The sequence below is a fragment of the Falco biarmicus genome, chromosome 7, assembly GCF_023638135.1.
Source record: "Falco biarmicus isolate bFalBia1 chromosome 7, bFalBia1.pri, whole genome shotgun sequence".
NCBI classification, from domain to species: domain Eukaryota; kingdom Metazoa; phylum Chordata; class Aves; order Falconiformes; family Falconidae; genus Falco; species Falco biarmicus.
Window position 1 is genome coordinate 58,978,274 of NC_079294.1, and position 27,887 is coordinate 59,006,160.

At 40.0% G+C, this 27,887-nt stretch overlaps 1 protein-coding gene across 4 annotated transcripts; it reads left to right on the forward strand.

Moving 5' to 3' along the window:
- Nucleotides 1–27,887, forward strand: SPPL2A (signal peptide peptidase like 2A). Of its 4 annotated transcripts, XM_056345667.1 has the most exons (17): nt 1–173; nt 3,801–3,920; nt 5,126–5,308; nt 6,105–6,194; nt 9,552–9,685; nt 11,854–12,005; nt 14,182–14,278; nt 15,630–15,731; nt 17,008–17,089; nt 17,389–17,463; nt 18,170–18,226; nt 18,380–18,433; nt 18,865–18,964; nt 19,821–19,898; nt 20,224–20,384; nt 22,512–22,545; nt 27,115–27,887. In XM_056345667.1, exons 1-17 carry the CDS (start codon nt 120–122, stop codon nt 27,144–27,146), a joined length of 1,605 nt encoding a protein of 534 aa, XP_056201642.1. In that variant the 5' UTR covers nt 1–119; the 3' UTR covers nt 27,147–27,887. The 4 variants fall into 4 exon arrangements, with proteins under 4 accessions (XP_056201642.1, XP_056201641.1, XP_056201644.1 ...); XM_056345666.1 differs by lacking the exon at nt 22,512–22,545; XM_056345669.1 differs by lacking the exon at nt 18,380–18,433.

A 27,887-nucleotide genomic window follows, 5' to 3' on the forward strand; every position in this document is an offset into this window, starting at 1 on the left:
GCGGAAGAGGAAGTGGCGCCGCGCCGGCAGCCGGCGGCAGAGAAAGGCTGCGCGGCGGGTGCGAGGAGCCCCGGCCCGGCCCAGGCCCTTCCCCGAGCGGGCGGCGGTGGCTGAGGACGATGAAGGCCGCCGGGCTGCTCTGGGCCGCGCTGTGGGCGCTGCTGCTGCCGCCGGTAAGGGGCCGCAGGCGGCGCTGGGGCCCGGCCGTCGGGCGGGCCTGGGCCGCGGCCGTCGGCGGGTGGCGGTGGGGCCGGCCGGGCCGCCCGTCGCTGCCCCGTCTCTGCGGGCCGAGGGGCTTCCTCTCGCCGCCTGGCTGCTGGAGCCGTCCCCTGGAGGGCCCCGGCCGCCGCGGGCACAGTCCACGGAGCTCCCGCCTCCTGCGCCCCCGCCTCAGGCGCCTCCCGGGTGGCCGGGCCCCCCGCCAGGCCCCTGGGCTCCCCGGGCTGGGGGCGCGGGCCGGGCTGCGGGCGAGCGGTGGGTTTGGGTGACGAGCCCCGGTGCCGTGTGTGGAGCCGTTCGGGTTGGAGCGCCGAGGGGCAGGGGGGCTGGGGCGTGTGCGCGGCCGGGCCTCGGCCCGAGCCGTTCGGGCTGCGCTGCGGGAGCCCTTCCCGGGCTCGGCCCGCACACGGTGTTCGTCGCCATGGGAACGGGGGAGATTGCTCTCCGCCTCATGGAACAGCCAAATGGGGAAGCTGGAAACCTCTGTAATCTGTTTAGGCAGTATGAAGGACGCATCTGCATGAAATGCCGATCTACAAAGCTGCATTCTTGTTGGCTGGTAGCTTGTTTTTAATGTAACTTTTACCTTGTGTTGGTAAGGCAGGATACAGAGCACTTCGCTGCGGAGGGAGCCACCGCTGGATTAGCTCAGCAGCAGGTGCACAGCGCGGTTTGTTAGTGCCTTGAGAATGCCTTCGGGTGAAGTAGCTTGTGCCTCTCTGCGAAGGGCTCCCTCCATGCCTGTGAATCCCACGTACCTGTCCTTGGAGTTGCCTTGGGCTTTCCTGAGGAGTGGCTTTGCTCCTTAGCCCCGTGGTTTATTGCTGCTGACAAGGGGCTTCTCCTGCCCTCCTGGAAGACTCCATGCCCTGTGTCCTGCCTCCTCCTTTGCTCTACAAATGCAGTTGTAGCGGTGGTGACCAGGTCATTCAGCCTCGAGAACAGCATCCTGAGACTAACGACATGGGGACTCAGCGCTTGGGAAGGCAGTAGGTGTTCAGCTGGGGACCGGTGCTGGTCTCTGAGCATGGGCACCGGTTCCCTGGGGTTGCAGTGCCCAGAGGGAGTGAGGGAGGGGTGGTTTGTGTGTGATGGGGCCACTGGCTGAACTATGAAATTATGCTTGTTCTGTTTATGGCTAGTTTTTTCCTACCTTTTTTACATTTCTGTGAAATTTATGTAGTTACTTGCTACGTACAAAATACCTTCTCCTTGTGCTTTTAAGTTTCTTGTATGTCTTACCTAGGTGCGAACTGTGATGGATATTGTAAACGTAGGCTTGGTTTGGTCTCTGTGTCCACTGGTTCATATAACTTGGAGTATTCTGTGTGGTGGAGTTACCTGTGCACTCCAAAGCTCAACAGCCAGCCTAAGCTCATATCCTGGCAGTGACAGGGACCTGTTGGGAAGAAGGAGGATTAAGAGAGAGCGTGAGATATCTTCCTCTCTCTCAAAGTTAAGAAATTATACAATAGAAGTTTAAAGGTGGTAGAGGAAGGAACCACCTGTCAGAAATAGGAAGAAACTTGTTTAAAGGTGGGGGGCCACTGGGAATTGTCTGAACCTGAAGTGAAAGGTGATTGTGCTCCTTTAGCTAAGGACAGCTGTCACGCCTCTACCCCATGTGGGAACAATTTTATGCTGGAGCAAGTGAGCCTATGGAAGCAAGATAATCTTCTCGGGAGCAGTTTTGTGGACACACTCTTACTCTTAAGTACCAAGACTGAATATGTGCTCAGTGAGAAATTTTTAATTTGCACATATACTGAGAGTAGGATTTGGTTTGTGCTGTTCGGTGGCACAGCTGACTGCAAGGCCATGTACCCACACTAGTAGCCCTTTTCTGTTGTGCGAGAAGGATAGTGAAGCAATTAGGAAAATAAAAGTTCAGCAGCATGCAACAGGATTTCAGTGGGGGTGTTCCAAACAAGGTGTAGCATGTAGCGCTTCGCTTCGTTTTTGACTTCTAAATGCTGTTTTTAGAGCTCAGCAATGAATATGTGAGTGTAAGTGTTGTCCTCTGGTCTTCCCTCCCCTGACCTTGTGAGCAAGAATTGTGTTCCCTGATGCATCCCCAGAGAAGGGAAGCTTGCCAAAAAAACCTTGAGTATCAAATAAGCAAGCAATTACTTCTAGGTAGACTTATGGTTGTGTAACATTAACACTTGATTTCCTGGAACCCAGAAAACACTTATTCTACTTTGTGAAGCAGAAAGAGCTTTTAATGGATGGAAACATCTGGGCTTTGCACCTGCTGGAAGTCTTTATTGCTTTTAATTTGCCATTAGTTTGTGCTTTTAGGTGAGTGCACTTAAGAGGGAAGCTTGATCATTTTTGTGCTGATCATAAATCATGGATCAACTTACATTAGCTGACAGCTAAAGAACTGTTATATGTTAAACAGTTAATGTGCTCAGGCCCTTTGACACAGTTCTCCTAGCAGATGTTCGTGTGCTATGGCCAATATAATGGATTCCTCTGAAGAAGGTTTTTTGCTATTCAAACCAGGCAAACATAAACCTCTGGAACAATATCATTGCATGTTTTTCTTTTCTCTCTAGTTCTCGCTGCAGAATACTGATAATGCTAGCCTGAGGAGAAATGCCTCTGTAGCACTGTTAATGATTAGCACTGTGTATCTGACAAATATTTGGGCTTCCCTCCACCTTACCCATGCCTACTTCTAGCTTAGTATCTCAGTGTTCTTTCAGACAAGCCTGGAATTTTACAACAGGATTTAATTATTTTTTTTTTAAATCTGTTGATACTTCTTGATACCGAGGTCAATTTCTCTCTCAAGAAAAACAATTTAAATGAGATCATGTCCCAGTTTTCTTAAGATGACACTTCTTTGAGGTACAAATTATGCTTGTTTTCATTACTTTGGAGCTGTAGCTGCATCTAATCCTTTTATGATTTATCCACTTAGATACCTTAATGCTTGGGGAGAAGTATATATCCATAAAATTACTGGAAGTTTTAAAATTCATGTGTATTAGTAAATAACAGAAGTCATATTACATGAGGGACTCTGAGAGTAATCTTAATAGACCAAAGTATTTCCTCAACTACGCAAGTTCTTTAAGTGGCACACTAGTTGATCTTATTGTGTTTACAGTTATTTGATAAAAAAAAAAATATTCTAGGAATTGCCACATAATACCATAATTAGTAGGAGAAGTCCTAGAATCTGTGAGGAGGGAAGGACTTTAATCTACTTTTCCATGTACTGTTTTAGTTGCTTTTTAATTTTAGACTTTTTGGAAAGTACAGGACACAGAATATGCAATCATTTGCTTGGGTTTCTTGATCGTATTTTACTTGGTGACATGAACTGTACATGTAACAAATACATTATATTTGAAGTGACGATAAGCAGCATTATACAGTGGCTAGGTTCTTGCTAGTTTTCCATCTTGCTCTCAAGTTACCCATCTCTCACGGTATCGGTCATTATATAAAATAATTATTTGAATATTCTTTTTCTCTGAACAGCTCTTTCTCTTTCTAAAAACTTTTTAGAGGAATGTCTATATACTGATGTTCTGAATTAAAGTTCAGAATACCCTGGTTTATTGCAGGTAACTGCAGATGAGGGGATCCTGCACGCTTCTGGAAGTGGCATACCTCCCGTAACAAAGGATTATTGCATAATTTACAATTCTAGTTGGGTATCTCTTCCAAAGAGCCTGGACAATGCTGTAAGTAGTTTATAACCATACTTTCTAAGAAGATGAGAATGCAATTATGAATTTGGGTCAACTATAACTGGTCCTCAAACTTTTGAGTTAAATAGGTGCTATGTTGAATATTTACCTTTTTGGGTCATGTTGTTCTCCATCTCCCCCAAAAAAAACTACAGTGAAATTTTCTGTGTTTTAAAAATCCAGCTTCTAAAGCTTACAAAGGTGATACTCGCTGTGTGCTTAGAACCCATTTTAAATACGTTTACATATTCATCTGATGTAATTTTTTTTTTCTTCCGGTGTCATCAGTATGTCTAGGTTTCAGATTTATGAGTAAAGCTTCTGTTCATTTGTTTACAAAAATATTGTAAATTTTTGAAACAGTTTTCTTATATTGGTTCATCAGTTTGATCTTCTGTGTAATTGTCTTGAAAACATGTGGTGAAATAGGAGATTACCTGGCATGTAGCATCATGCTGTATGTTCTGAGTGTGTTTCATTGAGCCAAACTGGGGTGTGAGGCAGAAACATTTTTTTAGGTGCTCTTCCTATAAACAGGAAATACTTCGTGTTTTGAAGAGATCAAGCCACTCTTCTCTCCCTTTTCTACTGTGGTTCATTAACATGTTAACTCAGTGTTAGAACAGTAAAAATCACTTGTGTGCCCCAAACAACTTTGCTGTGCTACTTTGGCCACTGGGATGCCTTGACTGGCTAAGGAAAGCTGACAGTAATTTTAAAATGACTGTCAATATGAAATTGAACTTTGAAGTAAGGATAGAAATAGTTTTTTCTAATTCTCGTGTAGTAAGTAATATGTTACCAGGCTTCAGAACTCTGGTGTATCTGTCAGTGCTTTTTTTGGTTTGTGAAGCCTGGGAATATCACAGAGAGTACACTGGATTCCCCAGAACTACAAGCAGTGATTTTCCTATATAACAAGTTTCCTATGTTTAAATTACAGCAACAACTGCTGTGAAATTGCATTTAGAAGCAGCCATATATTTCAGCTATATGCTGCTCTAAATGTCCCTCAGTATTGCAGGCTGCAGAAACTGCTGCTCTGATTTTATGTTCCTGAATTACTGATTCCTTTCTGTTATACCTCTTTCATGGCAAATTTCAAGTTGGGAGGCATAGTTCTGTAGCCTTCTAGATTAGTTTGCAATATCAAATTTCCTACTTCCATCACGTATCTTTTCTCCCTCTTCTCTCTGCAGACTTTCAGAACTCTGGAAAACCTGACTTCTACGGTACTCTGCAGTTCTTCTGAAGTTCCTTCTGGCTTAATGAAGGACAAAGCAGTTGTAGTGATGAGAGGAAACTGCACTTTCTTGGAGAAAGCAAGAATTGCACAAAGATTGGGTGCTAAAATGCTGTTGATTGCCAGTAAGCCTAGGCTGGTAAGTCACAACCTGAAGTTTTCTTCTGTAGTGAAATAGCGTCTTACCTGTTTGGTCCGATGCAGTGTTGTGCAGGGTTAGCTGAGAGAAACCCCAAAAGCAGAGGATGCTGGTGATGGGTGGGATTCCAGCACGAGTGATTAACCTTCCCCACAGAGCACTGTGCTGGCACGACTGCTGTTCCTGAGACTGAGAGGGTCATTCTGAGTTAGCTGTGTGCAGTGCTGTGCTATGGCATCTAGAAGTATCTACAGCTGAATTATATTTTTAGTCATGTTTTTGTCTTTATCATTCCCTAAAAGTAGTGTACTCTGAACTCCCTGTAACCCTAGGTGACCTTGTTGTAGGCATGTGTGACAAAAATAAGATAGGAAAATGTAATCTAAAACTGGAAATAAAAGAAAAAAGGCTTTTTGAGAGATCCTTGCATATACTTCTGTTGCTTTTTGGTTCTCAATTGCAGCTGTAACATGTATGTAAAAATGTTTGCAGTTTGTGAATTTGTGTGATTATCCAGGAAAGTTACTCTTGTTTTAAAAATGTAGAGAATAAAACCAGAGTTTTGAGTATCCTTTGTAGCACTATAAAAACATGAGAATTTTATGAATCCAGATGTGTTGGTAGTATTGTCTGTTTTGATGTAATTACATCTGTCTTAACCTTTTGCAAAAGGTGATGATTGAGCTCCCCCCCCCCCCCCCAGTACATTGAAATCTAAAGGACAATCCCCTTTTAGGGATCTAACCTGCATTACAAATAGGCTTAACATACTTAGCACTGACACTTTCCCTTTTAGTCTCCTCTTTCAGATAACAAGACTGATTTTGAAGATGTGACTCTTCCGGTTGCTCTTATAAGATACAGTGACATAGTAGATATGCAGCTGGTAAGTAATATAACTTCAGCGTGTTATGGTTTGTATAAACTTAGGTTTTTGAACAAATAAAATCATTTCAGGTCAGCTATGGATGTCTGCCTGATTTGAATGTACTTAGATACTGCTTCCAGTTTCACAGAAGAGGATAGATATTAAGTCATGGAAGTACTAGTCTTCCTAGTTTAGGTTAATTTGAGAGAATGATTAATTAAACTCTAAGAATGGGAAACACAATACCTGACTGGAGGGGTGGTAATCTTGGGAGTCTTCTTGCTAAACAAGATAAGCAGCCTTCCAGTAGACTTGTATACGACTGAAGGTGCCTGACACACATCAAGAGCTATAGCCCGAGAGGGCTGTTCCTTTAGCACAGTAGCTAGGATAGCTGAGCTTGTGCCTACTGGCATGATATCTTTCAGGCAAGCTGTACCTTGTCAGGTTGGATCTTGAGGAAGATGTGAGGGTGGTTGTAATTTTTGCCAGATGATGAGCTCGCTCCTTATATAGCATGACGACATCTGTTACAGAGCAGTTAGGCAGTATAGTTTGAGTTGCAGCTGCCGAGTTCATGGTGAGATGCCAAGTGTGTGTCATTAAAATGCTGTGATTGTGGTATCTCCTGTGCTTGATAAGCAGGGGGTTTTGTGTTTGGGGTATTTGGAGTTCGTTTTCTTTGACCTGTAATATCAGGATACAGACTCTTGCAGAGGGTTTTAAGGAAAACAGTATCTTTTCTTCCGTGTGGCTTTTTCTGTTGTTTTTTTGTTCAGTTTTGTTTTTTATCTGGTGTTAAATAGCTTTGCTAGGCAGGAGTTGCGCTGCACACTTTTCTGTGAATAGCAGAGGCTAGCGCTAACCTGCGTAGTTTTAGCTTCTTGGATTGAATTTACAAGCTCACTTCACCATTTCTGCTCTTAATCTTCAGAGCTGCCATGGGAGGTTGTCTTAGGTAAGTATGCAAACTGAAACCATGCCTAGATATATAGGACTTTGGTTGTTTACTGTTCTCGTTAAAGACTGGTTTTTGCCAAGCATTGACATGACTGAAGGTTTATGATGACAGTTCTCAGTTTCCATAGTTTTGATGAATACTGTGTTTTGGGTTGGGTTGTCCTCTGTCTTCAGATTTGTTCCTTCAAGACAGACAAGTGTTTTTCGCGTAGTTGAGTGGTTTTAAGATATACCCCACTAATACGGAAGGGAACTAGGGCAAGGTTAGACCTCTGATTTGTTCTGAATCTTCTCTGTACCACTTCATTGCCTAGTGCTGCTTGGGGTGGTGTTGTGTAGCACCACTTCTGTATAGCTGTAGTAATTCACCAAAGTAACTTTGCTAGTAGATTAGCATGCTGGATGATGTCTCATAACGCTGTTGAGCCAAAGAATTAGTTTTTATCTTATAATGAGGCTGCCCTCATAAAAGTAGTGAGGAACACAGCCTAGAGTACAAGTGGTCCTTTCCTAGGTCTGATGTAATTTTTGCCAAAGCTTCTGTCATGTCACTGGCAGCTGTTGTTTTGATTGGTGCGTGCTGCTTATAAGCTGGCAGCCATTTTACTCTTCCTACTACAGTTGTGTTTCTGTTTTAACTCTTCAAGGCTTCTAAACTACCCCTCCTGTTTAGGAGAGAGGGACAGCACCAGTCTGGGGGTAGCTAGTTTGTATGGACATTCCTTCTTCTTAGACGACTTCATCTCTACTAGCCTTCACCATTCGTGTCAGGTGTGTTATAAGTCTTGATAGCAATACCAAGAGTATTATGAATCTTCTAGTAGGCGGACAGCTCTCCTGGGGAGTTATCTGATGCAGTGTGTTTGATTCTAGTGCTCCCTGTGGTGGAAGTTGAGACTTTGCAAGTTTTTAGTGAAGTGCAGAACGACAGGAACAAAAGGAAACAATCACTCTAGATTCTGATGTGAATTATACTTTATAAGATTTATGAAACTTAAAGGAAAAACTGGATTAAGTTATGTTGGAATTGAAGACTAAAAAAATGTATAAGCCTTTAGATTTCTTGGGGTTTTGGTGCTTTTTTTTTGGTGTCTGGGCTTTTGTTTGTTTGGGGTTTTGTGGTTTGGTGTTTTTGGGTTTTTTTTACATAAATGATGCTGTAATTTGAGTAGAGGTTTTTTTGCCTTTATCTCATGTTATGTTCCACTTTGTACAACTGCAATGTTTCACTAGAATTTAATTTTCTGGTTTTCTGAACTTCTGTAACTTCAGGCAGAAGAATGATTTTTAGTTCTTCAGGCTGCAGTAGGGTTAATATCTGTAATTAGGTAATTCAGATGCTAAAATGAATCAGCTTTCTTCACATATGGCCAGTGTATTCCACTACACTACTTGGCTTTCCCTTCAGTCTCTCCGCTGCCAGTTTGAGCTTCCTGTAGCCAGACCTGCCTGGCATGTTCGTCTCCTCTCCTGCTTTTATTGTATGTGCAGGCTGTTAACAAATCTGTTGTTCTGCTGCATCTCTGAAGTGTATATCTGCTCAGTACCGATCAGTAATCACTGCAGGATTGCTTCACGTGCTTTGACTGACTTGGATTACAACAGCAAACCTTTCTTCCCTGCCACCTTCCATTTCCTGTCAAATCATATTCCATGTTTCTTAAATCCCACCTTTCAGTCAGATGGCAGCATTTTTTTTTTTTGCTTTCAAGATTTTTGTCCGATTTGGTATCAGTTATGTCACCATGTTCCCTCCCATCTTCTTCAGTGTCCTTCAGCGGATTTTTTTTACCATGGTCTTGAATTTTTTCAGTGGAGTGAAATTGCTTTTTTTTCCCCCTTTGAATCCATCTCCAATCATGTTCATGTAAAGCTGTGAGTAAATAACTTTTTGACAGTTTTCACTGTGTCCTGTCTGAAGCATCGTGCCTGTATCCGAGCTGCATGTTTTGTGGTTTCACAAGCTAGAGGTAGACCTCTGCTGGTGTCACAGTGGACCTGTGAGTTTGTGTTGCAAATTGATTGACTCGGATATGCTTTTCTGCAGAGCAGACATCTCTGATAGAACTTGATATATTTGGGGGATGAGAAGCATTTGGGCTAGAGGCACAGCTGCTCAGAAGTGTTGAAAGAATGCAAAGTAGTACCATTTTGCCTTGTGGAAACCAACGGATACTACAGCAGTAGTGATAGGGTTGTTTTCAAACCTGACCATCTTGAAAGATAGTATGGAAGGCATTACTTTATTACAATGACCAAGGCAAATACATGGGTTGTCTTGTACAGTAGGTTGAAAACTTGCTGTCAGCATTGTGTAGGTTAAGAGCAGGAAATTGTGATATATCGCTTATTTTCCAATAAGATGCATAATTTCTTTGTTGTCCTTTATGAACCACCTTGCATGTTATATTTCAGACACTGGGAAATGAAGTTAATGTGACTCTGTATTCACCACCTTTGCCAGAGTTTGATTGCAGTATGGTTGTCATCTTCCTGATTGCTGTGTTTACAGTGGCACTAGGAGGCTACTGGAGCGGAGTAGCAGAACTGTAAGTTTTTTTTAAACAGAACTGCTTAAAATATGTAGACTATAAACTTTGTGAAAACTGTTGATATGATTGGTGACAAATTATATTCTTTTAGGTTGGTAGTTAAAAAATTAGAAGACCTAGGTGCAATTAGCTGCTTTGCCATGAAATGCTTGAGCACTGCAGCCTGTGAAAAATCACTGTAGGTCTTTGAGGAACCTTGAGTAGTTGATTGTAAAAAGTCCCTGAGCGCTAATGCTGCTCTTGGGAGGAGGAATGAGTTAACATGTTGACAGATTACCAAATACCCTATAACTAGCACCATAATACTCCAATATCCATGATGAAAGTAGGTATTTTAATGACACCTTTAAAATCCAGTGATCCAAGAGGTACGTTTGTAGTTGAATGTAGTGTCTGCATTGACAGGGATGTGTGCAACTGCTTCATCCCAGCTGGCTGTGCAGCACCCTCTGGGATGTCTCTGCACCGCACTTCTGTCACTAGGGGTACTGGGGAAGGCTGTTGCATTGTGTCTGGGTGGCTCCAGATAGTTAAAGTCCAACCAGGCTTATCTGCTTCAGCTTTCTGTGTTACCTGGTGGAGCAACAGAGCGGGGGCAATAGCAGCTCTAGGACTAGGAGAGGTCAAGGAGGCAGCAGCAGTCCCTGGGCAGGGAAGGGGAGGGAGTAGAAGTGTAGAATGTGGCAAATGCAGGAAAAAGAGTAGTAGGGCTTTCTGCTCCATGCTTGAGGGATGTGCAGCTTTTAGTGAGGTGAGGCACGCTCGATGCACGGACCTGGTTTTAGTCTGGGGTTAAACTGGGTATAGCTGGCCTTTGAGAGCATGGTGTTACTCTGCAGTGTTTCTTGGATGTCTGCGGATGCTAAATGGACCACTGTGCATAGCTACCTAGGGCTTCCTGTTCTCAGCAGTGTTCTGGTGCTTTTCTCCCCAGAACAACAGGTAGTGGATTGTATGTGGTAACAACAGCTTCATCTTTCCCACTAGTTATGCAAATCTAGTGATTTTTAAAGAGATTAAGCAGGGGGGAGGGGAGTGGCAGCCTGTGTGTCCTTTTTGTCTTTTTTGTTTTTTTTAAGTTTGCTTTGATTATGCTTCTTTTTCACCCTGCAGTGCTATAGGGTGTGACTGCACTAAATGCTAAAATAAAATGTGGTGCTGTCTCCCATATTGAAAAATACCTAGATTTAATTATATTAAACTTGTTAAAGTGCACTTTCATAAATCGAGAATGAGCTGCTTTTTTTTTGAAGCTGCTTATTCAAAGCATGTCCTCTGAGAAGGTGATTCATCCAACAAAGTGCCTTATTCCTGTGGGTTTTTCCCTTTTGAAGGTAGCTGTTTCAGTGCTGAATTCAGCATTTTGTAGGTAGGTTCTGGGATTTGTCAGGAACATGCTATCTGATGGGCAAGTTGCACTAGCGTCTGTAACTAAAGAGTAGAAGGTCTATGGGCTCAAAGAACAGACAACAATTTAAGTCTCCTTATTTTGCATAGTGAGGTATAAATATGGAGTATGTATGCACAGAAATCTTACTCCCAGCAAAAATCCCCAGTTACACCCTCCCTCTTTCATTTACTCTGTAATTATGAGGTGTAAGGGTAAAAGAACTAGTACTTAGCTAGCTTCATTCTACTAACATGAATGGGGTTTGCAGACATGTAGTGTTGGTAGTTGAGGTTTTAAAACTGTGTAATACCTGTGATTTTGATTTATCACAGGTATATTTATCGGTTGACTATCTTTAGTCCAAGGAATCCTATAGTCAGAGATGATGTGCTAATAGAGTCAACTATTAGATGTGCAACCTGAAAAGGGGTTTAAGAGTTCTGATATCGGACTAGTTTTCCTCACATGGAGCAGTGTTTTGGTTGAGGTCACTCCTTAAAGTTGGCAGTCACCACACGATTGGAAAGGAAGGCAGTTAAGAATCTTTTCCTTGTGAGCTATGCTAGGTTAGAAGTGCGTATCTCCATTAAAAAATGGAGAGAAACTCAAACAATAAGCATACAATCTTTCTGTACTTGAAAGTCTTTTTAATGGTATGAAGGATTAGACTAAAATGCTGTCAGTCTAAATGCTTTATGACCAGCAATTTGGGTCAGTAAAATGTTTTTGTAATCTGTCGTCTGAGTTTAATGTGTGTGTTGTTTTCTTAAAACAGTGAGAATTTGAAAGCAATAGCAAGTCCTGGGGAGAGAGAAACAAGACGGAAGAAGGAAGAAAATGTTACTTTCACCCCTGTAACAGTTATCTTGTTTGTTGTCATCTGTTGTGTCATGCTGGTCTTACTTTATTTCTTCTACAAATGGTTAGGTAAGAAACAATGGATGATCTCATTTCACTTTTCCTGCATGATCTTATTGGGTGTCTAAGTCTGAAAAGCTAGACTTCTAAATGAAAACCAATGTAATATTTTAAATTGTTCCCTCTGTGTATGAGTTGAGAGCTGAAAAGATTTAGTTGCTATTTAAAAAAAGAGAAGCTTTCTTCTGCTCTCTTACAAAGGCTGCCTTGACAGTCCTTATTCTGAATGAAGTGATGTCAAGGAGAGATGACTAGCAACTAATAAAAAAAAAAAGTAACGCTGTATGTTGATGTCCTTGGGAGGGTGGCGCTGATAACTTAGTGTTTTAGAGTGAAAGCTTTTGTTCAGTATTGTGATGTTGACATTGAGTTAGTGGTTGCAGCACCCTAATTAAAGCACCAGGCAAGTTGGCATTACCATAATGGAATAAACTCAAGCATTCTAGCAATAAGCAAAGTTCTTGAATTATACAATTCCGCTAGAATATAATTTCCGAACTGTTTGTTAATTTTTACTTCCCCCTGCCCTTCAATTCATGCAACCAGAAAAGGTACACTGTTTTAAATTATGCTTTTTAGTACAATTTAACTTTCATTCTGAAGCTTCCTAAATTCACTCTTTCCTAGAGATTTGTTACCAGTTAAGCTCTTTTTTTCTGCAAAAGAGGCCTCTACCATCCTGACTTCTGATTTTTGTTTAGCTTTTGTTATCTTGCTATGGGTAATGCTACCTTTACTACACTTGCCCCACTATAAGACTGATGAAGCTTTTAATGCAATCTAAAGGTTCAGGTTAAAAATGTTTCCTGTTTGCTCTGAGATGTTTCAGGTGAGATTTAGGAAGAAGTAAAGAAAGAGGCCTCTATTGAGAAACGGAGAGGAGTAACAAATTGGGGGGAGGAAGAAATGTGAATAGTTCAAAGGAAATATGTAATAGCCTTGTGCTGAGAACCCTTAGTTCTGTGCACTTTGGAGCAGACATGTATGAAATTTAGAGGTAAAGAAGCTGTTACCGTGGTATGACATGCTGTCGCAGGAGAAAGAATCTGTACTGAATTAAACCCAAGCAACCAAAACCCACCCACTTCAGTATGTCACTACTGTGTGTGTGAATGCAAGTCCTAGTACTGATACTTGGGAGTTAAGATTGATGCTGTAACTGAAGTACTAGGGAGGGAATGTTTCCAGCATAAAGCCAGTTGAAAAGCTGTGGTCTGTGATGGAGTTCTCTGTACCTCTTTTTGCAATTATTCAGACATTGTTAATACTCCATTGTTGCCTCAAAAATTGAGATTACTGAAAAAGCTGATTTCTTGCTGACTTCAGAAGAATCTGTGGTGCAAAACTTCTTGTTTTGCCTGTTGGGGGCTTAACAGCTCATAATGGTACACGATCCTGGTTACAACTATAAAATCCACCTTCATTGCCTGTTTTTTTCAGTAGTCTCCTTATAGACTTTCACAATTGCTTATATATATTGCTTATTCCTTATAGACTTTCCACAATTGCTCTCTAGCCAGACCTTCACTACCAAAACCAAAAGGAACCCCAAGTAGCAAACAACGGGTCTTGTTGTTTGTCCACATCTCAGGGTGCTTACCATAAGTTAGAATACACAATATGTAAGTTAGAAAATGGAATACAGAGTTTTTTCTTAACCAGGTGGTTCCTAGCTATATAGACATTCTTAGAAGGCATGGGATCTTTAGTATCTCAAAATGCCACCTAAAGCATTAATTAGGTCTTGGGGACGGTGAAACTTTTATGCATAAGCAGACAAAGTGATTCAAGTTAGAATTTGAAGTGAGGGATATTAACAGAAATTGAGGAAGCTGGTAGTTGTAAAATAGCACTTTGGTTTTAGCCATAACCAAGTAACAGTATGTGAAAGCTGTAACAGATGACCTATTTCTTCTTAAAGAAACGTGAGGAAAAATAATAAAAAAAAATTTTAAATTCAAAAATTTCAAAGCTCAAGTCTTTGCTTGATGAGAACTTGTCATGGCAGAGATGCTCAGAATTCAGCACTTTGTGTAATCAGCTGACTAGGGTCTCCCATGACTGGTATCAAGTCGTGCTATAACTGTTAACAGTTTGTATCCAATGTACATTGTTGTGTTTGATTCCTGTTCACTATTTTGTTGCATTTTGTCACTGATTCCCATCTTTCATTCTTTTTATTTAGTGTATGTTATAATATCAGTCTTCTGCTTGGCATCTGCAATGAGTCTATACAACTGTCTTGCAGCGTTAATAGCAGAAATACCATTTGGGCAGTGCAGGTATTGTACACCTTTCAATTAGTATAAATGTAAAGTTTCTTCTGGGTATCTTCTGGTTGCTTGCTACTCAAGGTAGTGTGAAAATATGACAGTTTGACAAATTGTTTCCTGTATAGTTTAGTGCGTGGGATTGTTAAAAGAGAAAATTACAAGCTCCTTTAATTATATATTAAAGGTGTATGTAGCATAATCAACAGTTAAAATAGCATTGTGGGAGATTTGTTGTATTACCTTTATTTGAAAGCATTGCTATAATCAAGCTTGAAAGGCTCTGCTTGGCTGTCTGAGCTTGGTTTTATGAAAACTCTGATTGATTGTAGGGTGTGCTCGCTTTGTTCACCAAGGAGTTCTGGAAGGGTGCATCCTGCACATTTGGTTCTGTTTTGAGCTAGTACCATGCTATAGGCAATAGAGGTTCTTTTTCCTCATGTTAATCTGTACTGTACCTGTGACAGACCAAGTTTTAACTTTTTCTTGCGAAGGCAACGTATTGCTTGTGCCCTCTGAAGTTAGTGGTGACAGTCCTAACTCAGGTAGTGTGTTATCAGTGTACAGATAGCTGCTTCTTACTACTCCAAATTAAATATCCTGCAGGTATTGGTGAGTATGGGAATGTCCCTGTTTTCCTCCCCTGTGTTTTCCCTTTAAAAAACCCAAATTATTAATGCCACAGATGGTTCTTTTCCCCCAAACAGCAATGCTTGTAAGCCTACGATTGTGTTTGCATGTTACTTAGTACAGGACATTAGTGCCAGGTGATCCAGTAGCCCATCAGGTAGAAAAGACAGCAGGTTTTGCAGAAGGTGCAGGACAGCATTACTTCTGTCAGATAACATCAGTTCAAGAATTGTCCCAGAAAATTGAGTAGGCAGTGGAAACAGATTGGCTCACAATTTTGCAATACATAGTTACTCCATTTTTACTCTTGTATTATGTGTCCTAAAATTGATTATTTTTTTCCCCAACTCTCCCCCTTTTCTGGAATTAAGATGCAGCTGTCCCTCAGTGATGTAGTTCTGTTGGCACATTTGTTATATGACAGAAATGGATTAAATAAATTCATTTGCTTGCTGCCTTCCCTGGATGTGTTGGCTAAAATGAGGACTGTCCATCAAAGCCCAGCTTGGCTTACTCTCTGTAGGCATGTTTCTAAGGCAGCCCGCAGAAGGACTGGTACTGCAGCTGCAAGAATAATGCCACCTGGGTATGCATGGAACAAACAGGCAAAGAAGGTCTCAGGATGAGAACATCTTGTCAGCTTAAGGACAGTACAGGCATGTGTTTTGACCGTCACAGGTTCTCTTTTTTTTTTTTTTTTTTTTTTTTAAAAATTTTAATTCCTTTCTTTTAGGATTGCATGTTGCAACAAAAACATTGAAGTGAGGCTTATTTTTCTTGCTGTATTCTGCATAGCAGCAGCTGTCGTCTGGGCAGTGTTTCGAAATGAAGATAGGTAAGTGATGCATTCTGACTTAAAAGAGTAATATAAATAATTGTTGTTAATGAACTTCCCATTGTATAACTAATTCAGGAGCATAGCATCCTTCTAAACGCCAGTGCCAATTTAAAAAAAAGTCGTGAAAGTATGAAGCTTAACAAACATGGGATAATAGAGAACAAAGCTATACAAATGAACTGTGTAGTAATTTGAAGGTACAAAAAAATACGAAGATGTGGAAGACCTAGATTGATCGCTAATGATTGTTATAAAAAAAAAAAAACTGCAAAAATAGCATAGGGATTATAGGACCTGTGCTTCCTCTGGTCCAGTGGAAGCACAGGACCACAAATATAGTGCAATCCTAAGTAGCATCTTGAGCCAGATATTAAGTAGGGCTTCCAATCAAGTGAGCAGTCATACAAGTGAGCACCAAGGCCCTGTTATGGCCTCTGTTCAACTCATTTTCTCTATGGTACACTGATGAGTAACGGTGTTGTGGTTTAACCCCAGCCAGCGAATGAGCACCACACAGCCGCTCGCTCACTCCCCCCTGCTCAGCTGGGGGGAGAAGTGGAAAGGTGAACCTGAGAAAACTCACGGCTTGAGGTAAAGGCAGAGTAATAGGTAAAGCAGAAGCTGCACACACAAGCAAAGCGAAACAAGGAATTTGTTCACCTCTTCCCGCGGGCGGGCGGGTGTTCAGCCATCCACGGGAAAGCCCGGCTCCATCACATGCAACAGTGATTTGAGAAGATAAAATGCCGTCACTCCAAACATCCCCTGCTTCCTTCTCCTTCCCTCGGCTTTATGTGCTGAGCATGACGTCATGCAGGCTGGCATGTCCCTTGGCTCAGCTGGGGTCAGCTGTCCCGGCTGTGTCCCCTCCCAGCTTCTTGTGCCCCCCAGGCTGCTCGCTGGGGCGGGTGTGAGAGGCGGAGGAGGCTTTGACTCTGTGCAAGCACTGCCCACCAGGAGCTAAACCGTCTCTGCACTATCGACACTGCTTCCAGCACAAAACCAAAACATCGCCCCATGCTAGCAACTATGGAGACAGCTAGCTCTATCCCAGCCAAAACCAGCACAGTTACCTATTTATGATCAGACTAGTGTAAACTGACTGTCCTGATACTAGTATTTTTGTGGGTTTGGTTGCAGTACTGCCTAAAAACTAATTTTTTGCTTTCCAGTCTGTTTTGCCATCTTGCTATTTCCAGCAAAATCTAAAATCATTACACTTAGATCCCAGCAGTAATTTGAACAATGTGTAAAAATGTATTCTTATTTTTAGGTGGGCTTGGATTTTGCAAGATATTTTGGGAGTTGCTTTCTGCTTAAACTTTATTAAAACACTGAAAATGCCCAACTTTAAGGTACTGTAAGTTACTTACCTTAAGAAAGTATTCTAATGCCATGAATCTGTAAGTTCAGTGTCAGGAAGTAGGTTTTCAACACTCAAGATTATATATATTAAATAAGAAATCTTTACAGTTTTTAATAAGTTTTAAAATAAATGAATCTTGTTCTAAATGTTATGCTAGAATAAAAACATGGTGGTGGGTGGGGGTGGGGTGAGGATGAGTTTCTTGTTTTTTTTTTTTTTTTTTTATACCAGAATCTCGCTATACAATCCTTGAAAACCTATGGTAATACTTTCTTCTTTTTTTGCCAGTCCTGTGTGATACTTCTAGGCCTTCTCCTTCTATATGATGTGTTTTTTGTTTTCATAACACCATTTATTACAAAGGTATGTCTGTGAATTTTAAAATAAAACAAAGAATATTGTCTGGTCATTGTGGGGGAGTATTTTTGTCTAAGGGATCAGTGTTTTCAGTATTTTCAATGCAGAAATGCTGGCTGACCTTTTCCCCGTTTAAGACAGCCGTGGCCTAAATTTTCATCGTGTATGGGTTGTAGAGCATAATGCTTGTGTAGGTGCCATAAGTTTTCTTAACTAAGTTTTCAGTAATCACGTGGCCAAAAGTAAGCAGTACCCAACTGTGTGACAGGATGATGATGAGAAATTACTGTCCTCCAGTTTTCTTCCTTCCTTTGCTTTTAACATACGTATATTGGAACGTGCTCTACTACTTTCTGCAGTGCTCATTTGCAATATAGTATGAACTGTATGCAAGTGTACCTTCTTTTAATTAGAAGCACAAAGCTAATGGCAGAAAAAGCTGATGCTGTTCTGTCTAAATGTCCAGCTACATCTAGTGGATTTGTTGCTTTTTTTGGTTTATTTTTTTTAAACAGTTATTCTAGGCTGGACTACGTGCATTTAATGCAAAACAGTGTTGTATAATAATGTACAATACTAGTGCGTTCACTTCAACATTCGGGTATTTTCCAACCCTGAATTGTACAGTGAGGTTCAAGCAGTTTTTGTGAATGTCGTATGAATGTTTTAGTATATTAACCCACTAACTTTTGAAAAATAACCTTAATTTCAGAATGGGGCAAGTATAATGGTTGAAGTTGCAGCTGGTCCTTTTGGAAACAGTGAAAAGGTATGAACAGTTGTTATAATATGTGCAACATAAAAATACACTGTGTAGCTAATTCATAGCGTGCTTTTTGGCATAACTTTCTCACAAAATATAGCCAGCTTCTGCTATTTTCTTTTAAGTATTAAATACCTTTTGACTTGGGTTTGATCCTAGAATGATGGAAACTTGGTGGAAGTCCCTGCTGAACGCTCAGCTCCCCATGAGAAAGTAAGGATTGTATTTCAGATACTGGATTTTTAAATGATTCCCTCTGAAAAGACTATTCTTTTGGGGAAATCCTAACTGTCCAAATTTCTCTTCAGGGCCTGGATATCATTGATCAATACTCTATAGTTAGGTTAATAATCCAGACTTTTTATTCCCATTATATGGTTAAATGTTGTTTTAACTTTTTGTTTTGGTGTGTGCGTATTTATAAATCTGAAATTCCATCTTACCTTAAGCTTTATCTACTTGCTATGTTGGCTTCTGGTTTTTACTTTAGGTTCTACCTATTTTGAAGTTCTTCATAACAATAAACAAATTACATTTAAACTGTTTATTAATTTAAGCAAATGAACAAAAAAAAAAAACCAAAACCAAAACACCAGGATGATTTAGATTAGATTTATGTGGGCTTTTGAAATACTGTTTTACAGTTACCTGTGGTTATTAGAGTGCCTAGACTTGAATACTCTGCATCGACACTGTGTGACATGCCATTTTCATTGTTGGGTTTTGGAGACATTATTGTCCCAGGTGAGCAAATGTTTTTGGCAATTGTAACTTACAATTAAATATTTTGGGCTTGATTCATGACTGACTTATATTAGAGTTTATTCTACAAAGTAATTACTAAATAAAATGCAGCAGTTTGCCTTGATGTATCAATGCAGGGTACAACAAAAGCCACAATGTAAGAAGGTTTAGTATGTTACAGAACACTTAAATAGTGAAGGGTTTTTGTTTTTCTGTTGCACTGTATTGTGTAAATGCAAATCCCAGAGAGAAATCCAGTTGTCAGTATTAATTAAATCTCACTGAAATCTCACAGAAAGCAAGGATCCTGTGACTTCATGGTATTTTTGTATCCTAGACTACCTAATTAGAGGTGAGGTAACGGAAAATATATTATCAAATTTTTCCATCTTTCCCAGAAGAGCTGAATTTTGCCGTAGTTGGAGTCTTGAGCAAATTACTTAAGTCAGGCACAAAGCACCATCTTGTGAACAGCGTGCAGGCAAAATTGCTGATTAAGCGCTAACATAAAAATCCTATTGAAGAAAAGTATTAAAACTAGGTTATTGCTCTTCTGTATCAGAAAATTCAAAATAGCATGATGTAATTAACTTGCTTTAAAAACCAAAACCTTTTAATACCAAGCTCACTTGGCTTATATTTCCCTTAGGGTTTTCATTTTTAAGACTTACTGTAGGATTTCTTAAACTGCTTCTTGGCTTTCCAGAGATAAATGGGAAGGAGATAACATACAGTAATGGGAATTCTTATTATAAATTCTTTTTATTCTGCTTTGATTTGGAGGATTGCAGAGGGAAAAAAATCATGGGTAAACATTTCATTAGTCCTTTTTTAATTAATTTTTTTTTCCTTACAGGGCTTCTGGTTGCCTATTGTCGAAGATTTGATGTTCAAACAAGTTCATCTTCTGTATACTTCATTTCCTGCACAATAGGTAAATCACAGTACTTCAGCATCTTCATGGTAGCTGTTTTTCAATGGCAGGGCTAGATGGTTTTCTTCAGGTAGAGGTTTGGTGTTGTCAAGAATCTCTTTATCATCTTTTTAATGTGCCTGCCCTTACTTAAGGCGAGTATTCTTTATGGTAGTCAGTTGCTTTGAGAAAGCTTGCAAATACAGAGCAACGTATTGTCCTTCTCTTCTTCAATTATATTAACAAGATACTAATTTAAAAAAATAGTAATTCTGGCTTACTGAATGAGTGATGCTAATTTAAAAATTCACCCATTCCTGATTGATGTATAAATATCTTTTTATAGCTTACGCCATCGGTATGGTGCTGACTTTCATTGTTCTGGCATTAATGAAGATGGGACAACCTGCCCTTCTCTATCTTGTACCATGTACACTCATAACTAGCTCGCTTGTTGCTTGGCGGCGCAAAGAGATGAAGAAATTTTGGAAGGGAAGCAGTTACCAGGTAGGCTGGATGCCTTGAGTATTTTGTTGTTAATTCCTTTGAGTATATGCTTCTCTAAGTACTTGGTAATATATCACCCACAATCCAATTTTTACTAGTCTTTATGTTATCTTCTGGAACTAATAAAAGGAAAAATAGTTTTTACTCTTAAAAAAACCAACAACCCTTGGTAGTTAACAAAGCTAAAGGTTCAGTACTCATGGGGAAAACTTTTATTTAAAACTTGTTCTATTTTCTTTGAAATGTTTTTTTATGTTTTAACACTTCTCAACTATCATCCTGATGTGGTATGATATGAGTCACTGAACTAAGCGTGCAGATTCCAGTCTGCCCTAGACCAGCATTAAGAAACAGTTCAAAAAAAGTTGGTGATCAGTTAGAATTTCAGAAACGTTCCATGCATCACTGCTGCTCTGCATCGTCAGGATTACATGGAGCACTCGGCAGCGAAGCGGCTGAGTGGTTATATACTGTTTTCTGTCACAGCGCACACTGTGTGCGTTGCCTTGGGTATTCTGCATTTCCCCTTTGGTTATCCCTAGCACTACCCAGGCATCGCAGTCTTTAAAATCTAACCAGTGGTCTGCCTCTGACATGGGCACATTCTCCCTGATCTGACTTGCTGTAGTAACCGAGTGTGCCCTTGTGAGCTGGTGTTTATCAGCAGGCAGACCAGTCTCACTAATACCCTGAATTTTTTTTTTTTTTTGGAGACCTAAAGTCCAATATTGTTTGAATTCAGAAACTATCACCTGCATCTAGGCTGCACTGAGCTCAGCTCAGAGGATGGATAGTCTGTTGCCGGGGGGAGATGGGTGATGTGAGGTGGTTGGTGGAAAGAAGCAGCTCCTGCTGCTTCAGCTTCTGGGTTGCAAGGTTTAGGTGCATCAATGGAAGTGGTAATTCTTGTAAATGTAAAACTGCAGCCATGCAGCTAATACTATGGTATTATCAGCTAAACACTACCTTTTGTTGCTCTAACTAACATCCTACACCTGCTTCAGCTGGAGCTTGGCTATGTATGAAATTACTGAGGGAATCTTCAGCTTTAGCTAGACACCCTGTCTTTTTGTCTACAAAACGACTTCTCCTGTGATAGGTCCAGTGACTACAAATCTTTCTTTGTAGATCAGAATGAATTTGGCTTACCAGGCATTTCTTTATAAATTGGTGATTGTTTGCTATTCTAATTAATTAATTCTAACATAAACAGTGTGACAAATATGAAGACCAGTAACTCTGGGTCGGTTGCGGAGGGGGAAAAAAAGCTTTGCAATTTATTTTCCTCACTTGAGTTCTGAGTAAGATTGGCCTAAGTAAATCTGGCAACTCTCGTTAGTGACAACCATTTCTTGCACTTTTCATAGCAAAACTCATACTTGGAAGAATTATGTTGCCATAGTAGTTATTTCATGTCCTTTCAACTGCTTTCTTGAAGGATTAAAACTGCTCTGAACTTCAGCTTGTTTTGAGGTCAGATGACTTAATTTCTGGCACAATTTAAGATCTTGATTTCCACCACCCTGAGTTAGAGTTGTCTATGATTGAACACCTCTGTGTAACTTTACTAACTCCTGTTTTTCTACAACTTTCTGAAGAACATTTTCTATATTTTTTTTCCAGAGGGTGTTACTCAAGTTGCACTCTCAGAATGCTGCAGTGTTGATCTTTCTCATGTGTTGTCCTCCTCATATAAAGCTGTATTGTGAACTGGCCTTACTAAACTTACAAACACGCAACTTCCCCCACCCAGACAACCCACACAACCCCAGAGCTGAAATCTCCAGCTTTCAGTGCTCATTCTGAGAAGGAAATATATAGAAAGGTGACAGAAAGCTATTTTTTGCTACAGCAGTGGTAACTTGGTATGGAGCAGAGCTGCCCCATTGACAAGGGTGACCAGACTTCTGTAGAGGTTAGCTTTGTTTTCATGGGAAACTTTGCAGACTTGTTAGAGCAAAGCCCCCTAAGAACAGGGGTACAAGAGCATGTGCAGTGTGTGTATCATGTAACTAAACTTCATGAATGCTGCTGTTTGTTTATAGTCCATTAGTTAGCTTTTTTGAGTTTTGGGGTTTTCTGATTTTTGTTGTATATGCTTTTAATAATGGAATGAATTTTATTTAGGTATCGGACTCCCCCAGGACGCCTTTGCTACAAGGTGTGATTATGGCCTTCTTTTAATGCAACTTTATTAATCATCTTATGGTTTCTTTTTTTTCCCTGTGCTTCCTCTTTTCATTCTTTTTTGCATCTATGTTCTTTAATTTTCCGAGTAATCTGATAGAAGATGGTAGAAGTGAAGACAAGCTATAAATCTGGTTTTATGTTTAGGTGTTGGGTGTTTTTCTTCCTTTAAAGGAATGCAGGAAAATTTATATAAAGTACCAAAGGAGCCATGATTCCTAAGCCTGAAGGCAGGCTTTGTATGCCTCTCTACTCTGTAATTTCCCCAATCCCTAGGAGTGTCTTCAAATATTTAGAATTGGTGTTAGTTCAGCTACTGTTTCCTATATGGAACTTAATTTTTCTGTGTCTCTGCATTGACATGAAAACCTGCTTAGTGCTAGACAGTGATTTTGTTGTCCTCTGTTACAATGTTCAGCATTATAATTTGCCTTTACTAATCATGTCTACAGTCCCTCTATCATCTTGTTAGTCGGCAGTATACTTTATCCTGTACTGTCTGCAGTGCTTGCAGTGGGATAGGGAGCAAAGATCCAGACCAGCTTTTGTGGTCTTGCTGCTACACAACTTCTAGACTGCAGCAAGAAGGTTTAACCTTGCTAGGCTGTAGTTCATGGCTGCGAACACTGACAGTATTTATTTTAACTGTCTGCTGTCTCAAGCACAGCATGGAGGAAGCAATGCAAGCTTTAAAATTTCAGCTTTGTACAAAATTTAAGCATTTAAATCTTGAATTATATAATCTTGAATTATATTTAGTCAGCAGTCTGGAGTGACACATCTGTTTATAAAGCATAGCTTGTCTGCCCTGTACACTGAAGACAATTTGAGATGGTGAACTCTGACAGTGAACTGAAAAGTACTTTTCTCATTAGCCTCTTTCTTCTAATAAAGAGTACTTTTAACAATGTAAGTCTCATTAGAAAGCCTTAATAATAAAGAAATTAGATACAAAGCCAAGAAGAGGTTAGGAAGTGGGAGGGGTTGAGTGCAAATTAAAATCAGATGGCCAGACTGTATTTTTATAACTTAAAATTCTTCTGTCCTGCTGTGTGCACTCAAGTTCTTGGATAGGATTGTAAAGTCAGTTTTTCAATTTCTACTTTATACATACAGAAAATACTTGACTCCCTAAGATAGCTCTGAGGTCGCATGATTCTTAACTGAGAGTATTGATGTTTCTGCATAATGATGCAGTCTTAAATTCTAGTTATACTGTGTGTAGCTTTTTTGTGGAGTAGTCTTGAGGTGTAGTAAGTTGCTGCACAGAAAAACATTGTAACTATTCACTGAAGCGCAGAGATTTATTGAGGGAGCAACACACCTACTTTCCTACCACTAAATGGGCAGTATTGCTGCTGTGAAGTGTGTAATAAAGGTTTTTTCTAAGTCTTCTGGATTGCTTATAGTCCTCGTGTGTCTGCATGGTAAACTAATTTTGATACTTTTTTCCCAGTTATTGATTTAATGAAAAAATATTATTTAGTTTTTATAGCAGGAAAATCTATGAAATCATCAGTAATATAATGAAAAATCTAGTGGACTAATGCAACTTTGAAGTTTCCCAGGTGGCATAGTCTTGCAGCTTTTCAGACTGTCAGTTTTGAAGGGTTTAGCAAGCTTTCTTAATCTCTCTTTGAAATAATAATCAACAGATTTATCATCAGCATATTACACAGCATGCATGTGCTGTTTAGTACTGTAATTTTAAATCACACTTGTAGTTACTTGCAAATTAATTATCGCTAGAAATTGTTAAGAATTATGCGAATGCGACATCAGAGTGAATCTTGCAGGCAAGTGTTGTGCGTAGGTACTATGTACTCTTTTACAGGTAGGAGTATGATATTGCAGCTTCTGGTTTGGCTTGGTGTTTGGTTTATGGAGGGGGTTGGTTGCGTTTTTTGGTTTTTGATAGTTCACAGTGTTAGGAGATGGCTTTAATTAAAATACATTTATGTTTAACCTCTCTTGACACCGCCCACCCCACCCGTTAAAACCTGTCAGGAATTCAGATATGGAAGAAAATCTTCTGAATCTCTTCCACTTTATAAATGTTTGTTAGCTCTCCACAATGTATGATCTAATTGCTTTGGCTTTTTTGAGGCTTGAAACGACACCTTTGTCTGGGATTTTAGCATGGTGCCTTCATCTCACTGCTGTTGTCATCAAGATTCGTGCAGTTTCTGCTGAGTCTTTGAGGATGAAGTTGTCCTGAGAGAACCTACAACAGAAATACTTTTGGAAAAAGCTGCTTAATGCAATCTTACATTTTTAGAAAGGCATCTGTTGTCCCTGACTTCAAGTTGTGGGCTACTCTTCTTCTATATGGTGGAGACATTAAAATGGGGGTGGGGTGACTTGCTTTTTTTTTTTTGCCTTTTTGATGTACATTTATGTGCATCAAAAAAACCCAAACACCCTTTTGGTTTTAAAGTGAACTTAAAAGTTTGATATATTAAGCAGAGGCTTTAAATACAGGGGGCATCTCCAACATAAATACATTTTGTTCTACTTACCTTGCTGTAGGATTAAGAGAAGAATCTTTGACTCTGTGCTACAATTCAGCATATCCCATAGTGTTAACTCCTTCCTTCTGGAAGCATCTTGTTGATTTAGGAGGGAAACACTTTACAAAAATGCTTCCCCACACTACCTTCTCTGTTAGCTGTTAGATGATCCTCTCTAGGATGGAGGAAGATAATGGCATTATTTGATGTAATGTGGTACTGCGGGGGTGGGGGTGTTTTTTTGCCAGAAACAAAACTTCAATCCTCATTCAAAATGACAGTTTAACTTCTGTAATTGTAGGGAGTGTTTTGCTTTTGGTGACTTTTGATGTGGGGTTTTGGTCACAGTGCAGGGAAAGTTCTAGATATTCTGAAGTGAATGCAACACTGTCATTAGCAGAGGAGCCTGGTATCTGCTACTGGATTGAGCGTGTGCTATTGCTGTAACTCAGTTCTTGGGTGTATTGGCAATGCCTTAATTCTTACTGTCTTAATTCTGACACATGAAGGATGTGAAGGATTGTCCCTAGTTTTAGTCAGATCTATATATTGTGGCCATTGGGCTCTTCTAAGCCTTACCCAAGTCCCAGTGACTTGTTTCTGCCTTCTGAACTGTCATCTCACCTTCCTGCACAGCATGTTGTTGTGTCTGGACTGGGAAACAGCTTGTTTAAGCAAACCTGCTTTTAATAGGACATGTTTGTATACCTGCAATGAAACAATTCTGTTGGCATAAGAGAAGGTATGGCACAGAGGTGGGTCACAGCTAGAAAAGAAGAGAGAAGTTAATGGAACTGCTCTCTTTGCCCTATAAAGAGAATTATACCACGCTAAAGTGCGTATGACAGAACAGTGCCAGAGCCTAGCTTTGTCTTGACAAGGATCCTCCAGCGGGTGCTAGTTAGACAAGAATGCAATCATGTCCTCTGTCGTGTGGAAAGCTGTTGTACACCAAGACAGGGAGCTCTCTTACTGTTAGGCAGGATGTGCTGGTATGGAGGAACAGATGTAAGGTTTTCTACCTTTTGACACTGAAAGCATTGTGCCCTTGTCCTAATAATCCTGCCACGCTAGGCATATGAGCTCCTTGACACATTGTCTTTCAGCATTAGTTTTACTGCTTCTGTACCTTCTGTCTGTGGTTGTCAGCTATGGAAACAGTCCAATCCTTGGGCTCTTGTTAATCACGCTTGAAGTCTGAAGCCTTCAAACTGGTGGGTCTTACTTTGCCATGCTAACAAATGTGCATGTTACCTCTGTAATTTTAGTGCCTTGTCCTGTGGAGGAGACAGGAGCCTTTGTTGCCCTGGTTGCCCTCTAGCAGTACAGCGGTGGGTAGGGAAACAGGCTGCTTTTTAGTCAGGAAAAGTGCAACGTTGTCTTGTGTTATTCAGGTGACCTAATCAGTTACATTAATCGGAAAGTATAATCAGTCTATATAGTAATTTGGTTTAGATTTTCTTCTGTTGCAGACTTTACAATTCAATTTCCTTTATCGTTTTTACAATAAAATGAAAATTTACAAAGAGATGTTGGCAATACAGTTAGTAAAAACTAACTGTACTATAGCTAGCCTTTACAGTCGTGAAAAGAGAAAGCTACTCGAGAAGAGAATTCAAGCTATTGTTTGCTACCTGTAAATGTTAGGTAGGATCCTAGGGCCTGTTTCTGGTTCTACAAACCATGTTTTTGAAAAATTTGCTTAACCCCAGTCAGGTGGTTTGGGTTTTTTTCCTGTATTTAATAATTGAGACACTTTTGACTTACAAGTTTAATTTCTTGTAGAGGACTTGAATCCTTGGTTGGAGGATGCTTTTGTAGTGGGAAGCATTAGCTAAGAGAGCTTTGATTAAGTTGGCTTGAATACTTTTCTGATCTATAGAGGATTTCTTACCTGTATGCTGCTAAAATGCACTCTAACACATGTTTAATTATATTCCTCTTAGCTAACAAATACTTTGGAGCAGTGGGGGAAAAGCAGTATTTCTTTGTAAGAAGCTATTGCTCTTTTTTTTTTTCTTCCCTCCATTTAGATGATGGAGCACCTGGATTACACAGGAAATGAAGAAAGCACAGCATCAGCCAGTGAACAGCCTGGAGGACAATAACACGTAGGATCCTGATTTAAAATAGTATTCAATTTTTCTACAAATAAATTACAGTAAATTTGGTGAAACTTTACAATATTTCTCACTCGGTAAAAGGATTTTTTACTCCAGCTCCTATATTTTTATGGAAAATATTGTTAAAACCAGAAAAGTTATCAAAAGAGACTTGCATTTTTACAGCCAAACCATAGCTAGTAAAACTGTGCCTTATTTCGATATAAATAAAAGATATTTTCTATGCAGTTTTCCAAATGTGTTTCTATACAGTATATTTTTATAAAAAACACTTGCCCATATCAATTTGATGCATTAAATGTTTTCTTGATTTTGATTATTCATTTTTTTAAGAAGTACAGTACCCTTTGTAGGATTTCTTTCCAGATTTTGAATGTAAAGATGGATAATAATGTAACTGTACCAACTAAAGAATGAAACTGTAGTTCCATTACTAAAAGTAACTGAATAAACTGTGTGTATGTTAGTCTACCTACATTGTAAGCCATAAAATAGAGAAGAGGGCAAATGTAGCTTGGGGTTCTGAGCTTTTCCCCCTACTGCCCCTTGCCTCCCCCCCCAGTCACTGGCTTAAATCTTATGGAGACTGTTAAACTTTGATGCAAGTCTTTGGATTATATACATCACCAACCATTAAAAAAAAAAAAAAAGTTGGGGAGGTACTTACACAGTGGTCCTGGAAA